At 32.5% G+C, this 18,524-nt stretch overlaps 1 protein-coding gene across 1 annotated transcript in view; it reads left to right on the forward strand.

Annotated features, from left to right (window-relative positions):
* The window catches only part of LOC128165932 (protein bicaudal C homolog 1-like), a 304,614-nt gene that overhangs the window by 61,971 nt on the left and 224,119 nt on the right, over nt 1-18,524 (forward strand). The window contains exons 5-6 of the mRNA XM_052830867.1: nt 4,440-4,519; nt 10,898-11,059. Coding sequence (XP_052686827.1) covers nt 4,440-4,519; nt 10,898-11,059 — 242 coding nt within the window. The remainder of the gene's footprint in view (nt 1-4,439; nt 4,520-10,897; nt 11,060-18,524) is intronic.

An 18,524-nucleotide genomic window follows, 5' to 3' on the forward strand; every position in this document is an offset into this window, starting at 1 on the left:
TTTAGACACATTTCGATTACTGATACACAGTTTGATGGAATTGATTCTATCTTTGAATATTACACAACATTATTCATGTGGGGTTTTCTCGAAATTCTTGTCGGAAAAGTTTAATAATTTATATTATAAAAATGTGCGTAATTCAAATACGGAATAGAAACTACTTGCCAGGCAAAATACCATATCGTTGATTTTAAAATTGATAATAATCAATAAAATCAACTCCCGACAGTACTTCAGTTCTTTGATTCATAAAAGTAATGTCTGAGATACACTCATGCTGAATTTCAAGTTGATGGGTCTTGAAATAGCGGAGATATACGTCATTATTCTCTCGAAGTCGCCAGTTTATTTTTATTTGGACATTTACCGGTCCATGGCTCATGATGGGATTTTGCCTATGACACAGCGGTGTTGCAACAAGTCGAGAAACATACACACTAATCTTTTAAAAATTAGAAAGATTTTATTACAGAAGTTACATGTTTTTTTTAAGGCAGTTCATTTTTAAAAAAAGATACATTTCCTTACATGAATCATGAGTACATGTATATAACAATCCTTGCTACCCTTAAAAATTTAACTCACCATTAAACTTCTCATTGTTTAAACCCCTGTCACAGTGTACCTGCGTCCTCACGGTGACCCCACTGCGTCATTGAATAATGTAAAACGCCATGGTAACCAAACTAGAGTCTCCTACGGCACCGTAACAACGCAACGGCATCTTCGTTTGCCGCGGTGGGATATCCTAGAACATTTTAGAATGCCATTCGACGGCGCGCACTTTGAACATGCACAAAGTACGCGCCGTGGATCTGCGTTCTGATAAACACGTCGTAGAAGTGGTTTAAGGTCGCTGTGACAGGGCCGTAAAGTCTCCAACAGCACATGTGCACGCATTCAGCGCGCAGAGCACGCCGTGGATGTGAGGTAAAAACTACTAGCACGTCATGAGCGCTTGGCGGATACCCAGCGAGAGCGCAGTCAATCGCCAAGTAGAACTCTGTTGAAACGTAGTTGGAAGCTCTGTAAGAACATCTCAGTCGCCGTCAGGATGCCGTGACATTTTCACTTGTAAAATTTTAAAATAAAATTGTATATTTTTTCTGAATTTTCCTAGCGATCCTACGGCGATTCCATGAATTTTACAACGCCGCGAATACGCCCTGGGAACGCTACTTGGTGTGACAGGGCCTTAAAGAGTTTTCAAAACAATTACACAAATTCGACAAATAGTTTTACTTAAACATTTTCTTCCTGTCTTTATACAGGCTTTCAATCACAACACGTTTTTATAGCAAAAGCAGAAGTGAAATTTTAGTCATTAGTCATTATAATCGTTTGACACCAAATCATATAAATTTTCAACTCTCAGCAACAACGGAAGACCTACTCATGGCTTTGCAACAAGCTCTGCTCTAGTTATGGTAATTTTTTGGGAGTTTATTAAATTTAACAAGCTCATCAAAGAAAATCATAGTCCAATGGTATGGAATTCCATTGTGCCATAGGAGAAAGTGAGGAAAATTTGAAACAACCAATTGCATCTGTTAAGACTCTTATTAGAAAGATATTGAAAGTTTTATCAACAGAAGAGCATTGCTTGGCTACCGGTATTACCATTTACTGCAAAAGGAGGGGTTATTGTCATTTTGTTGGTTTTTCTTGAAATCAATTAAATTAAAAAAAAATATATCATCAGATACATACATTTGGAAATGTATTACTGTTATAGATATGTATTTACAGTTAAATTCTGACAATTTTGATTTTAATTTTTCTTTGTTAAATAATTTTTATTTTTTTTACAATTCTAGAATTTTTTTTTTTGTATGTGTTCCAAACCTTAATTATTCAATTCAATTATTTGTCCCATTTGAAATTAGCCTTGCGAGGGTATTAGTCCCATTAGGACAGCTCTAGTTTAATTAAAATGTTTGGCAATATATTTCTTCTTTTTTTTATCAAATGATGATTCATGTGATTTTTAGCTCACCGAGATGAAGTCAGGGGGAGCTTATGCTATACCCTCGGCGTCGGCGTCCGGACCTGGTTAAAGTTTTTGTTGCAGGTCCTGTATCTAAGCTATTACTTGTTCTATCTTCACCAAACTTGCATGGATGATGCATCTGGACCTACTTATGGACTTGAAAGACTTGGATGCTGAATCTGAGCTATAGGTTACAGATGCTGAAGGAGGTTAAGGTTTTTAGAGCTGGTTAAAGTTTTTGTTGCAGGTGCCCTCTGATGATTATATCTTAGTTACTTCTTGTCTTAATTTCACCAGACTTCCATGGATGGTGCGTCTTATGATACTGATGCACCTGACAGGCTTGAATGCTGAATCTTAGCCATAGGTTTCGGATGCTGGAGGAGGTTAAGGTTTTTAGAGCTGGTTCAAGTATTTGAAACAGGTGCCCTCTGATGATTATATCTTAGTTATTACTCGTCCTAACTTCACCAAACTTCCATGGATGGTGCGTCTTATGATACTGATGCACCAGACAGGCTTGAATGCTGGGTCTGAGCCATAGGTTTCAGATGCTGGATATGGTTAAAGTATTTGGAACAGGTCACATGTTTAATAGATAATAGTACTATTTCAAACTTGCATATTAAACTGTAATATGAATGAATCACAGAGGAAGCTTCAGATGCAGAGCTTGATCTCGATTATCAAGGATGCTAAAAAATATATCTTAGTTATTACAGGTCCTAACTTCACCAGACTTGAATGGATGGTGTGTCTTATGATACAGATGCACCTGACAGGCATGGATGTTGAATTTGAGCAATAGGTTGCGGATGCTGGAGCAGGTTAAGTTTTAATTGCTAGTGCCCTCTGATGATGATATCTTAGTTATTACTGGTCTGAACTTCACCAAACTTGCATGGAGATGCGTCTTATGTATACTGATGCACCTGACAGGCTTGAATGCTGAATCTAAGCCATAGGCTTCGGATGCTGGATGAGGTTTAGTTTTTTTGGAACAGGTCACATGTTTTATAGATGATAGCTTGCATAGTTGATTTAACTATATGATAAATGAAACACAGAGGTTGCTTTAGATGCAGAGCCTGATCTCCATTATCAAGGATGCTAAAGAAATCTCCTCACTCCTCACTCAAACCTGCTTGATAGATAGATGTGTTTGTTGATAAATGATATAACATGATTCCTATGATATAGTATTGTATGGTATGAAACAATATTGTTTAATATGATACAATATAATATCATATGTAATATTATAAAAAGTTATATGATACGATATGATATTGTATCAATTTTTTTGATGATTTATGTTATAATATTGTATCATGATATTGTTATGTATAGTATTGTATATTATGATACAATATTGTATAATACTATATTGTATTATTAATTTATTATTTTATCACAAGATACTATTACATAAGATATTGCAAAATATAATATTGTATCCTATGATACAATATTGTATATTCTATAATATTGTATCATACGATATTAATATGATATTAGTTTCTGTAATATAGAATTATATCACATGAAATTGTATAAAATGATACTGATATATACAATATTGTAGGATTTGATATCGGTTTATAATATGATATATTATCACATGAAATTGTAGTGTATGATATTGTATAATATATTATTGTATCATATGATACAATATGTATAATATAATATTGTATTATATAATATTTTACTTTATCACATAATATTGTATCATTTGATATGATACAATGATGAACATATCAAATTATATTTTATCATATGATACAATATCATATTATGTATCAAAAATGATACAGTATCATACAATATCATACTATATTATACAATATAATATCATTTGTTTCAATATTATGATGTATTATGTAATATGATATTGTAATATTTTACTATATTGTTTTATATATTATGATATTGTATTATGTGATCAAATACAATAGCGTATAACACAATACAATGTCATATCATACGTTACAATATCATATCTCATCATTGTTTATTATGATATTTTATTGTATTATATGATATATGTTGTAAATATGATAGGATGCAATATTTGATTTTATATTATTGTATTGATTAACATATGAACATATGATTATCATACAATTTTTTAACAGATGATATACGATTTTGTGTCAAAACAGAATCCATGAATATCCAAGATCATAAAGTATGATTTTCATTTGATATGATAAAGGTGGTCTCATAAAGGTGAAGTCTTATAAGGGTGATGTCTCGTCTCGGTGAGCTTTGTAATCTGTGATTACCTATGTTTATAAAATTGCCAATGTATCATTTTGTATGAATAGTTTGGCTTTACATTTTTTGTATCATATAATGATATAGAGAGACCTCAAGAGTGGCCTCCTGCACATAAATAAGTTCTGTAATCTTTGATTACTTATGTTTTCTTATTTGATTTCAGATCCTCATATCAAAATCATTGGACTCACAGAAGATGTGAAAAATGCAAAAGATCAAATTTTGTCAATACTTGATACAAAGGTATTTTCAAAAGTGTATTCATATTAAAAGTGTGATTTTTGAAAGAATGTTGAGATATAAGATTAAACTATATTTTTGCATAGAGTTGGCCACCATTCCTCTTCTTGAGGAATCAGCATACCATATTTTACATAATGCCATTTTTGAAAATTTACTGAATTTCTAAATTTTTCACAAACAATGGTTGTGCTTCTTTATTGTAAAAACAAAGCTGCTTTGGTTGTGCATCTTTATAATAAAATTAACCAAGTAATATTGAAGCTTCGTCGATATTGTACAGACCCTGAAACGTACTACTACACCACACGCTCGCTGCACGCTCGCTAAACGGTTCACACGAAACGCTGAACGGTTTACACGAAACGCTGCACGCTTTGCCTGAAACGCTAAACGATTAACTAGAAACGCTGAACGGTTTACACGAAACGATTCTCGCACGAAACGATTTACTCACTTTTCACACGCTTTGGACACGCTTTTATCCTGATTGATTCGGGTCCTCTCGGGTTTTTACCCTGACTCTGTTAGTAAGAATTAATTTTAAGAAAACACGAAATAATAGAAATACTGATATTAGAAACATTTATGTACATAAGTATTGAATTGATTAATTAAATAAATTTGGTACTTATAGTTAAAGCAAAAAAATATTTATTCACAGAATTAGCCAAAAATATTACTTCTATAAATATATTTATTGCTCAACAGAAATATCCATAATTCTTATTAGTCCCGTAAATAATAAAAATTCCAGAGAAAGAAGTTACCGTAACACAATATTCAATTCCAAAAATAAAATCTGTATGAGTACAAACTGAAATCGGTTTTTCAGTATTCGGCGGGATTTGTTTTTTCTTTTCACATTAATATTTTTATTGGTTTCAGAGAATACGATGTAAAAATACTAACCGTAAATAAAACTTTTAATTATTTACATTGATAATTTTGAAAGTTATATAAAATAAAATTAGTCACATAAGTTAGAAAAATGCTATTAAACAACTGATTAATTTTTTTTTATGTCGAATCATTTGCGTAAATAAATGTTCCGTACATAATATCACAGAAAAAAATCAATGGATTAAACCATAAAGAAAGTTGTCATTACTATTTCGGATTTCGGAAAGAACAAAAAATAAAAAATGATTTAGATTTTTGTTTCAATACTCGTATATATAACCGGCGCCCCGCATAACGCGTTCAATATATCTATCATAATCTATTTGAATAAGGACCATACATATAGATTCCCATAATATTTAATTGCATATGACATTTAAGGAAAAGTTCAGTGTGTTAATTACTTGTTGTTTTCCGTTATCAGTGTTTAAATAATCAAAATAATAACTTGTAGAAATATTTTTAATCGGGATTCAGAAGAATTTACTTCCCGCATTTCATAGAAATGAACAGTATATTTTCTTTTTATGTTTACATTTAATTTTGTTCAAGATATCATTGAAATTGTGTGCATAACCAAATACTGATTCCGACTACCTTGAAATCATTAAATTTTCATTGGTTATTGACAAAAAAAAAGAGACGCGTGACCATCCAATGAAAAGGAATACACAGAGTTTGATTGACAGGTTCAGCCAGGTGCAGGTCTTACCCGATGTCCGAGGTTATGTGTACTGGTTATGTGTACTGGTTGTACACAGCCGAATAGTCTCAATAACTTCTTTCAATATGCGTACTTTTCTTTTGTTTGTTAAAAATTAATTCAATTTTGTAAAAAGATAAGTATCATTTCTTATAGTTTTTTATCACGAGAATATCTCAAAGGAGTTTTGCCAATCACAATTAAAGTAATGTTTAACACGAGCGCTATTTTGAAACAATTAAATTGTCAGAGAGTTCCGAATGAAATCTGATGAACGTTTCACACGGTTCTCGCACGCTTTGCCCGAAACGATTTACACGCTTTGCCCGAAACGCTGCACGCTTTGCCCGAAACGCTAAACGGTTTACACGAAACGTTTCTCGCACGAAGGCTGCACGCTTTTTTGGTGTAGTAGTAAGTACGTTTTAGGGTCTGTATATAAATTCATATATTTGACACTTGTTTAAAACTACTATTTGTATGACTTCAAGATAAGAAATTAACGAATCTATGTTTTACAACCTAATGGCGGCGTGGAAAGGCCAGATGAAAAATTAAGTAAATCTTATTTGTTTGGACAAATAAGTTATTTGTTCGGATGAATTACGATGTGTTCGGACAAATACGATTTGTTCGGATGACGGACAAATGAGATATTTGGTCTAAATAAACTGATTATTATAACAGAGAGAGAGAGAGAGGGAGAGATATTTCATAATCATGGATGCGCAGATGTGAAAATCTTAAATCTTAATCAGTTTATGAGATCTTGCAGTCTAAACCAGCAAACTGAATACTTTGAGTTTGAATTAGGGTGTCATGTTGTTTTGTAAAAATGTTTCAAAAATTCTCTGGTAGTTCTGGGGGTCAAATAATTGGTAAAAAATGATTTTTTCACAAAAAACCTTTTTCCTCGAACTCCTCCTACATTTTCAACTGTAGACAAATCATCTCTTGAAATATGTTTTGTATATATTGACACATGCGATAGCTGGGCCTACATACTCAATTTGGTTATGATATGTACCAGCCTGCAAAATAGATTATTTTGTATCCATATCAAAAATTGACAATGCACAAATGTTTGATCTTGTAGAAACAAAACTTCCTAATCGAGCGATAGGTATATCTACAACATAAGTTATTTTAAACCAACTAGTGAACTACTTTCACTTTGTAAACAACGAGAATGGGTGCTTTATTTTATCTACCCCTGATCTTTTCGGCCTGTGTCATTTGGACCCTTGTGAATTTTAGATGAAATTAATTATAAGAGACAGAGTGGTTATCAGCAGTATACAATATATATTATATAGAATTAAACATAATCATAATTTTAATATTTATTTCTATATGAATAGAAAAAAAAATTTAAAAAATTTATAGCTCCTAAGATATTTCTAAACTTAGATTTTCAATTGAAATTCAAAACTTTTTAAGAATTAGGTGAGCAAATTTGTAATGAATTGTAATTTTATTAGTTATGTGATAAAAAACATTTTCTAATTTTTTTTTTAAAGTTGACTAATGTATTTGTTTTTATTTTTTGTTTTTAAAAAGTTAAAATTGATAACTGATAAGTTAGGAAAAATACCAGCTTTTGAACTTGGTCATTTTTTGGCAAAATATTGCATATAGGGTACCCTCATTATACGGATAAGTCCTCCTACAGTTTTCAAGATAGGAAGTTGTTCTTATTCAGATCAATTGAACATATATCAGAGGTGTGCGTATTGCTAGGATTTTGATTACTGATAATTTATGAAAAAAATACCAGCTTTTGAATTTAGTCCTTTTTTGGCAAAATATTGCATATAGTGTACCCTCATTGTACGGATAACTCCTCCTACAGTTTTCAAGATAGGAAGTTGTTCTTTTTCAGATCAATTGAACATGTTTCAGAGGTGTGCGTATGGCTAGGATTTTGGTTACTGATAATTTATAAAAAAAAATACCAGCTTTTGAATTTAGTCCTTTTTTGGCAAAATATTGAATATAGTGTACCCTCATTGTACGGATAACTCCTCCTACAGTTTTCAAGATAAGAAGTTGGTCTTTTGCAGATCAATTATACATATATCAGAGGTGTGCGTATTGCTAGGATTTGATTACTGATAATTTGTGAAAAAAATACCAGCTTAGTCAATTTTTGGCAAAATAATGCATATAGTGTATCCTCATTGTACGGATAACTATTCCTACAGTTTTATAGATAGAAAGTTGTTCTTTTGCAGATTAATTGTACATGTATCAGAGGTGTGCATATTGCTTAGATTTTTATTTCTGATTATTTATGAAAAAAATACCAGCTTTTGAACTAAGTCTTTTTTGGCAAAATATTGCATATGGGATACTCCATTTCACTGGATATGGGTTGACATGGATTATGGATACAGTTCGCATAAAAGAAAACCTGGTTTGCTGTCACATTGACAGCTTTTCACTTGTTTAAAAAATTATTTAGGTTATTACTCTTCAAATTAACTTTTACTCGACGCCATTGTGGCCCTTCAGGCCTTTGATTTTTTTTGCAGTAGCCAATGATCTTCTAAAATATGATTGGGAGTGTCATATTGAAGTGTGATCAGGTTCCAGAATTTTTTTCTTTTATTAAGGGGATCAGTGGGGAACAAAAAATGACGGTTTTTTTTGCAAAAAAAAGTATGGTTCCCAGAACTCCTCTTACAACTTTTGGAGTAGCTACGTCATCTTTGGGATATAATTGGGGCTGTCCTATATATGTGCAATAAAGTTTTAAAAATTTTAATTTCATTCAGGGACTAAAATATTAGCAGAATGCATGTGTATCCGCCTATTTGGGGCAATTGTAAACGAAGTCTCCTAAACAAAGCAGTGTCATCATTAGGCTAGGAACTACCCATATGGATCAAACACTACATATGAATAAAACACTACATATGAATGAGATAATTAAAATACTTTATTATTTCTAGTTCTAGAATGTCAGGGTGTCTCCGAGGGGGCATAACCTATATATAATTTGATGCGCAATGACACAAATTAAAGAGCAAGAATAAATTAAATGGTTTAGGGATGAGGATCTCAAAAGTTATCAAAATATACAGTGTATCATCATTTCCTATTTCATAGGGGGGGGGGGTGTTAAAGACAACACCTGGGGGTCATGTACTTTACACCATTTGATGCATCATAATGACATAAGAAGATATTTTGTATTTTCCTGTTTCATGGGGTCAGAACAATCCCATATGGTCATGGCCTACATTGTATTTGATGCATTATAATACATTAGGAAAGAAAGACCCCTTCTTTCCTATTATAACTCATATAAAAATGATAAGTCTCTAAACTTACTTATACATGTGTATATATTAATGCACAAATTTAATATGAAATTGTTACAGGGTCAAAATGGGGTCAACTCAATTGAAATCATGTCAGACTATCCTTCCATGTTATAAATATAAATTTCTGGCTACTAATTTTAGAACCAAAATGACCGTAACAAAAATTTTCTGGATTTTTAAAAAACTTTTGATCTATCGAACTCTTGATCGCTCGAAGTTTAATCATAGTCCTCTGAAGTTCGAGTTATCGAGATTCACCTGTATGTCTCTGTCTGTCTGTCTGTCTGTCTGTCTGTCCCTCTCTTTATATTATATATATATAAACTACAATGATTGTATCTACAGTCAACTTACAAATGGAATGCTTAACTATGTAATACTTTGCCAAATGATCTCTGTGTACAGGATGTTTTTAAAATATGTTTTAGAACTACCAACGATTTAACTGGTTACAATATTGAATTCTCCATAGAATTCTTCCTGTTAAATATTATCTTAAGAAAATCAACATTACTACCTTCGATTGCTGTACTTTTAGTAATGATATGTCTGAAACTATACAACATGTTTTTGCAAATGCAAGAAAATACAACCTCTATGCAATTCACTTAGTATACTTATACATGATAAATGCTACAAAAATGTTAGTTGTGATGTTTGTGATGTATTATTTGGTGTTTAACCCCTTAATGGGGAGAACAGAATTCTAAACGTTGTTATCTTATATGCAAAGCAATCTATATTTTTATGTTTAAAACAAAAGACACCAGTATTTTTAGGGCTCTATATAAATCAAAGATACAAGATTGAAAAGTCTATTTGTATTTAGAAATCAGAAATTGAAGAATTTGAAAAAGCAATGGTCTCCATGGAATGATTTTAATCATCTGGCAGTTTTAGATGTGACATGTACAATGATACTTCACTTTAGTATTTCTTATGTTTTTTTTCCTCTCTCTTTTTTTGATTGTTGTTTTACTGTTTAGGCATTCAGTTTCACAATTATCATATGCAACTACCTTACTCTTTATTACTATGAGTATTTCAATATGGAATGAAAAAGTGAGTATTTGTATGAGTAAGTTTCATTCCTTTCATTAGATTTTGTTTCATTTGGTAGATTTTGTTTTGTTTCATTTTTTTTAATTTAGTTTCATTTCTATTTCGTTAAGAATATTCCCATCTCAATTTTGCCAAGTTAGATATGTAAACACAAGACGCTCACAAAATTAAAATGTAAATCAAACTATGCTTATTACCGTTTATCCGTTTTTTTTCGTGTGTCACAAAATTTGCAAGAAAATCTGATACATTTTTAACTTGTGTTAGTTATTTTTTGCGATTTGCAAAAATTAGATCATCACGAAAATTACCAGATATACGGTATATATACAATATAAATTGAATGTTAACTGGTTTAATATATGGATTTTTAATACTAAACAGATAAACAGAGTGACACTGAAGATGGATGTGTCTTATACTGATCACTCACATGTTATTGGCAAAGGAGGCAACAATATAAAGAAAGTCATGCAACAGACCGGATGTCACATTCATTTTCCAGATTCAAACAGGGGTAACAGTATCCAAGAGAAAAGCAATCAGGTACGTATCCTTTGAAGCAATTATTTAATGTCTGTGGGTATATAGAAATCTATTAGACAATACTGTCCATCCATTTGTGATAGAATTTACCATTAGCCCTGCCTCAAGGGCTTGCAATAAAGGTAAATGACATCATAATGTCATAAATGATGGGTAGAGGCATACAGTCAAGGTAAATGATCTTTATCCATCAGATTTAATGTTCAATATTGTAACATATGAGAAGCTAAATGTGTCAGAATATGTGTTTGTGTATATTTTTAGGTCACCTGGGTGACTCAGGAGATCTTATTAGTCAGACCTGAGTCACTCAAATGACCTACTGCTATCTGTTTTTGTTCGTCGTCATTAATCGATTGTCAGCATGAACTTTGAACATTTATAGCTTCTTTTCTTGAACCACTTAACAAATTTCAACCAAATTTAGCTTGGGTGAAGAAGTCTAAAAATTGTGAAATTCAAGGCCCCTGCCCCATCTGGGCCCTGATGGGTAGAGGTAAACCATTAAAATTAATGTAAACTATAATAACAAAAAACTTCTCTACTCTTAGACATCAAGCAGTATAACTGCTGGCATGATTATAATAAGCATTATATAAGCTCACTTTCAAGATTGTGAATTTCATGGCTCCAAGATGAGGGGTTCTTGTTTAGTGTGGGGTTCTGATGATTTTATAGTGAAAATGCATTAATTCTTTGAAAATCTTATCATCTGCTCCTGGCTATTAAACCCATGAACTAAGTACATAATTATGATGAAAAAGAGTGCCTCTTCAAAAATTGTGAATTTCATTGCCCCTAAGTCAGGGGTTCTTGTGTTAGGGCGGGGCTCTTATTCTTCAAAAATCTTCTCCTCTGCTTCTAGATATTAAGCAGATAAACTAAGTACATAGTAATGATGAGGTAGAGGACTTACCTCTTTCAAAATTGTGAATTTCATGGCCTCTGGATCAGTGGTTCTTGAGTTAGGGCAGGCTCTAATGATTGTATAGTGAAAATGCATTAAGGCCAGCATTTTTTAATTTTTAAGTTTACGTAATGCTTTTCAAAATGTTTGGGGAGGAGGAGGGGAAAAAAATTAAAATAAAATTGAAAAATTTCTCCGTCATGAAAAAAAAAAATAATTCTTTAACAACATATTTTATTTTTAAAAATAGAACACATGTCCAGAAGCTGCCATTTTGTGTTAATATAGTAGATTATGCTTGTTTAAAAGAGAAAGGTTTTCTTTTTTATGCAAGCACATACATGTATTGTTCATATGCATTAAGGCCAGTAAAAAAATAATTTTAAAAAAATTGGGTCGGCAGGTTTGTACATCAAAATTTCAAAAAATGCTGGCCCAATTCTTTGAAAATCTTATCTGCTCCAGAATATTAAGCAGATAACTTATAAGTACAAAGTTATGATAAGGAAGAGTGCCTCTTCCAAATTGTGAAGTTCATTGCCCTTGGCTCAAGGATTCTGCTGTTTGGATGGGGCTCTAAGTAAATGCAGTAAATCTTTGAAAATCTTCTCCTCTACTTCTGACTATTAATCCGATGAATGAAGTACATATTAGTTATGATGAAGAAGAGTGCTTCTTCCAAAATTATGAATTTTATAGTCCCTGGGTCAGGGGTTCTTGTGTTAGGACAGGGCCCTAATGTTTATATAGGGTAGGATGGTGTAATTTCGACTTATTTTTTTATGGCGTCTTTCGCTCGAAAGCCATCTATGGATTTGTACGTCTGGAAGTTGCAAAATTCTAAGGAGCCGAACAAATCTTGCTATCAATAAATCCGCAGAAATGAGTGCAAAGTTTTCTTATGTGTTTGAAGATTAAAAAAATGACATACTTCCATCTAAAGCAAAACTATAACAAGTTGGCAAAAAAAAAAAATAGTTGATGTCTTTGATAATTTTCATTTTTATTATAAACAATATGTCTAGGCTTTAGCAGATGTAGTTAGGCCTACATACTCAATTTGTTATGAAATATACCTGCCTGCAAAACAGATTATTTTTTATCACATGATTATCTCAATATGCGGTGGATATCACTCATGGGATTAATTTTTGATATTACACTGTGTGGAGTCTTACGTGATGTGAAGTCATAATTAAACATTACGTAGGTTTATGCAGTTGATTGACGTACATGTAGAATGAAAAAGGAAATAATTCAGTTGAAAAATGTTGAGTTGTAAATGTGAATCATTTGATGTTGTTTCAATTATATTTCATGAATTCTTAAAAAATGTTCGAAAATGAAATGTTTGATTTGTAATCGTATAGTGGTTATTATAACGTCACGGCACCAATGTAATCATATAATGGATATTACTTTTATTTATACCAAGAGGTCCATGAAATTTATATCAACGCTCAATCACTCGGTCAAATATTTACAAGTAATTCAAAATCACACCAACTCTATTCAAGTTCCAGATATGTGTAAATAAAAACACTTGTTATGGATCCATAGATTTATTAATGAGCAAATGTTATATACAAATATACAGTTATACAAACTTCCCGTTATCACCATCCTTACCAAGTTACAACGTAAATGTAAGCCTGCCTTAAAGTTAAGTAAAAGTCCAAGTAACCCAAACTTAATGCCAACGCACTTAGCACGGACAAAACGCCTAGCATGCTACACAATGGAAATTTACGGGACAATAAACAAAATGCTTAGCGAGACAATGCCCAAGACGGGACACGGAGACTGGGGCCCACCCATCTACCCAGGGAAGTGAGTTGACTCGAACCTTAGAGAACTTAGAGAAGATTCCACGTCAACTGGCGGACGAAGGCAAATCCTGACTTTATATACACCGCGCTCTTGGGGTGTGTTTCTCTTCACCAATCAGAATGACTATATGTATTTATAACTCGAACTAGCTTTTCCCCACATCATTATGAATAACACAGACACTTTCCGAATGATACTTAAACGAATACAACCAATCATATTTATCGTTGCGTTTTCCTTAAGCTGTAGACGAACATGTGCTTGACATGTGACCATGCTAAATATAATCCTATCACAGGTTGTTAAACTTCAAGGAACTTTTTTCCATGCGTAAAGTTGTTGACGTCTTGTAGCTAATGTGTTGTGCAGCGCACAATTACAATTTTTACATAAACTTACTCAAAAACTTACTTAAAAATTTGAGATGAACAAAATACTTGGTAAGGCCAAAATAAATTAATAGTGGGTTTCCTATTCCAGCTTGAAAAAAAATAGGGTAGGTAGGTAGGAAAAACATTTTATTTTATTTAAACATTTTTTTTTTTTTTCACTTCAACAACAATAAACAAGTTGGAAAAGATGAGTTTATTTTTTTCTGCTAAAAGGCAATGATGAATTGTTTTTTACCGTTGTCATCAAGTTTTTACCCCCCTGGTGATGACACTTTCTAATTGTTATTGCCAACAATGTGCTTGGAAAGCACGATGCCATTTTCCACAAGAAATCACTGTCAAAATAAATCTTTAAATTGGTGTAGGGTATGTGTTTTCTCAAACACGGAAGTGACTAAGATTGGAATTTCTAAAAGTAAAACTGGAATCGTTGATATCCGGATTAATATATCGACGATAAAATGTTTAGGGTCGGGGCATATTTTTAGGGTCGGTCGGGGAACCGGAAACACACTATTAATTTATCTACGCCTAAAACAAGTGATAAAATTTTTTTTTATATGCAAAAAATATTAACAACGTATATTATCTGATACATGTAGCAGGTCAATTATTTTTATGAAAATATCATTAACTTAAAGGCATAGGGTCAGTATAGATAATAATATCCTAAATTTAAGAAATGACTAAACCAGGAAAAATTGACTTTAAAAGTATCAATTCCTAAGTGTGTGCATGGATTTCTTATTAATTGAATGAATTTTAAAGTATAGTTACTATATACATGTATATACAAGGGCCCATTATGGAAAAAAGGAGGGGAAAAAAAATCAAGACTTGCATGTAAAATGCATAAGAAAAATAGTAAACACATACATTGAACAATAGAGATATAAAATTTAAAGGATGCTATTTCACTTTACATTGTTCATAATGAAAATAGATTGTCTCTTTGAAAACAGCATCATAAATGTCACATCAGTCCATGGAATAATTGGATGAAATGAATAAGTCATGTTTCACATAATCACGAAAGTCTTTGTATTGGTTCTGTATTGGTTTGTCGATTTTCACTTGGTTTTCTTTAATTTGTACTGTTCATTGGATTTGATGTCCTCAGACAGGAACTGCAGCAAGTGGACGTCGCCACAAAGAATTTCTACAGTATCTGGGAAAACTGCAACCTGGTTCATGATCATGACATCCCCTGAGGGAGTTCCATCATGATAAACAATAAGTCATGACATCCCACCAGTAGGGAGTTCCATCATGACAAAAAATCAAAGTACTGAAAGTACTGATAGACAGAGGCATCATTTCGGAGGAAATTAAACTAATGAAAATTTTTATGATTTTTTTATTTAAGGAAAAACAGCGTGCATACTGCTTATCATGTTGAAATATTCGCGAAGCGGTTTGGTATTATGGCAATTTAAGGTCGCGAGGATATTTTTCAGGTTGACATCAGAGTTAGGTAGATAATATTAAAATAATTAGTGTTGTTCTCTTATTTTAACCTTATAAGCTTGTTATATTAATACTCAAAGGTGTTTATTCTTTACAAAAAAGGAAGAAGGAAATTATTTTGCATCACAAAACAACATGGGAAACTGTACATGTTATTAAATGCATAAAACTCGAACTTGAAAAATACAATGCAAACTATTTATGTACACATTTCTTTTCTTGTGTATATTTAGTTTAAGTCTATATTATTTCCTGTGTATAGTGATTTGCAAGCTCAAGGTAGAAAACGCCATATCCTAGAAGTTTCCACACCTGTTCAAGACAAAAGATAACCTCTAAACCACAAACTACTTTGTCTAACTGTACAACAGCCCCTCCCTCTCTCCTTTTCAATCTCATAGAAGGGATTTCTTGATTAATGAGTGTCGTCGATCTAGATATTCTCTTATTATGATCGTTGAGAGAGAGAGAGAGAGAGAGAGAGCGAGAGAGTGTTTTAGGCGTAATTTTACGTACATTCATTTGAAATATACTAATATTATATATTCATAAAATTATTATCCACAAAAGAATATAGTACAATGTGATTGAATCCAGCAAGCAGTTTCAGTCCGAGTCCACGTGTTACCCCTGTAACTCAAATCAACGCGCGAGGTGCACCATGTGTTCTTTCCAAGATACGGGAAAAAAGTTTCGTTCTAATAGTTTTCATTTCAAGTAAGGAGAACAGAAGTATGCCTAACAATAAAGTATTCTACAATGTGTGTGATGTTTGATTTCAAGTAAAGAGAAAGAAAGCATGCCTAACGATGAAGTATACTAGGTATTCTACACTGTTTGTGATGTTTTGATTTCAAGTAAAGAGAAAGGAAGCATGCCTAACAATGAAGTATAATAGGTATTCTACACTGTTTGTGATGTTTTGATTTCAAGTAAAGAGAAAGGAAGCATGCCTAACAATGAAGTATAGGTATTCTACACTGTTTGTGATGTTTGATTTCAAATAAAGAGAAAGGAAGCATGCCTAACAATGAAGTATAGGTATTCTACACTGTTTGTGATGTTTGATTTCTAGCAAAGAGAAAAAAAGAATGTATAACAATGAAGTACATGTATTCTACACTGTTTGTGATGTTTGATTTCAAATAAAGAGAAAGGAAGCATACTTAACAATGAAGTATTATACACTGTTTGTGATGTTAAATTTGATTTAAAGATTGATATACTGTGTTTGTGAAGTTTAATTCGTATACTTCTTTTTTTTCAAAAGAACTCCCTCTCTCTCTCTCTCTCTCTCTCTCTCTCTCTCTCGTTCGTTAAGACTATGGACACAATAAACACATGTACTTTATTTTGCTATTTATTTTGAATTTGCAGAGAACTCAAGTTCAGTTATATGGTACCGGTTTTAATGATTTATATCATGGCTATTGTTTGCATCCAATAAAAGATTTTTTGGTCAATTCTATCTATTTTTTTTCATGCGCGACACTCTTATCAGCTTGTAAAATACACACTGACTTCCCAAATCACTTGCGGGGGGGGGGGGGGGGGGGGGGGGGGGGCTGTAATGAGAGAATTGTCTCCACGGGAAATTAATTGATAAAATGCGAACGATATACGACAGAGACAAAGAAGCACACCATGTTTATTCATCGAATCTCATAATTATTCATTATTTCGTATGATAAACAGCCTCCGTCTAAATATATATCAAAAGAGCTATAACATCCCATGTTTGCAATAGGAGTTCCATTATAGCTTAAATCAAAGGTGTTCATGGCATTGGAGAAAGGATGGCATCGGTTTATGTTGACCTGGAATCTGCAAATTTGGGCATAGGGCAAGGCATGATAAATGATCAATCAGTAAGCAAAACCACAAGAAATCAACATGTGACACAACGTAACTACATATTATTGATTACTTATAGAAAAGAAAAATAAATAGCAATAGAAATTGAGATACAAAACTTTGGCAAAAATGAATTATGATTTCAAGGTATAAAGAAAAATTATTCTGATGGAAAAAGTAAGTTTACTTGATACTGAGATAGAGCATTACGCCGTTCCCTAGCAGTTTAAGAAACTACAAGAGTTTCCGCTGGTTTATAACTTAGACATTCTAATGCTAATCAGTAAATTAAACAAAATTCAGAACTTTAAAGAAAAACAGAAGGGAAAATTATTTTAAAATATTGTAAAAAATAAATAAATTTGAGTTGTTATCCTGGGTCCTTTGAATTTGATAATAGTGCGCTGCAGTCACACTACCTAGCACTATGTACAGGACACAGAATAAATATCAGATGACCTAATTGGGAAAATGTAATTTGTATTCAGCTGAGAAATTTAGAGGTCTGCATTTGTATGGAAGAGTTGGCATGATCATAGAGTTTTGTTTTGAATGCTAAAATGCCTTCTGGAGAAGAGTGATAATTTTTCAAGAGCCTGGCTTTTGAAGGAGTAAGATGATGCATGAAAAGTGTTGGTCTGTGTTTAAGGAAGAAGACTCTGGATACAGGAAAGTATTGGGTGCTGTTCTGGTTTATGACCTCGCATCCTTTCCCTGATTTACAGTCACTGATTTCTTGTTCAAGTTTTTTGAAGAAAGGCTGAAATAAATGGCTTGGAACCTCATAAGTGTACTTTCCGTTTGTAGTAGATCCATCATGATTTTCAAGATAAGACATGATATGTGTGCCACTTGGTGCAGGTATTACTGTCTAATGACAGCATCTAGTTATCATTTTGTTGGACAAGTACCGGTTCTTCACTGTATGCATGCGATTTAACTGACATTTTACAAATGCTGACTAACCGTTTATATTTTATTATGCCCCCCTTCAAAGAAGGGAGGGCATATTGCT

This window comes from Crassostrea angulata, chromosome 10, assembly GCF_025612915.1.
Source record: "Crassostrea angulata isolate pt1a10 chromosome 10, ASM2561291v2, whole genome shotgun sequence".
NCBI lineage: Eukaryota > Metazoa > Mollusca > Bivalvia > Ostreida > Ostreidae > Magallana > Magallana angulata.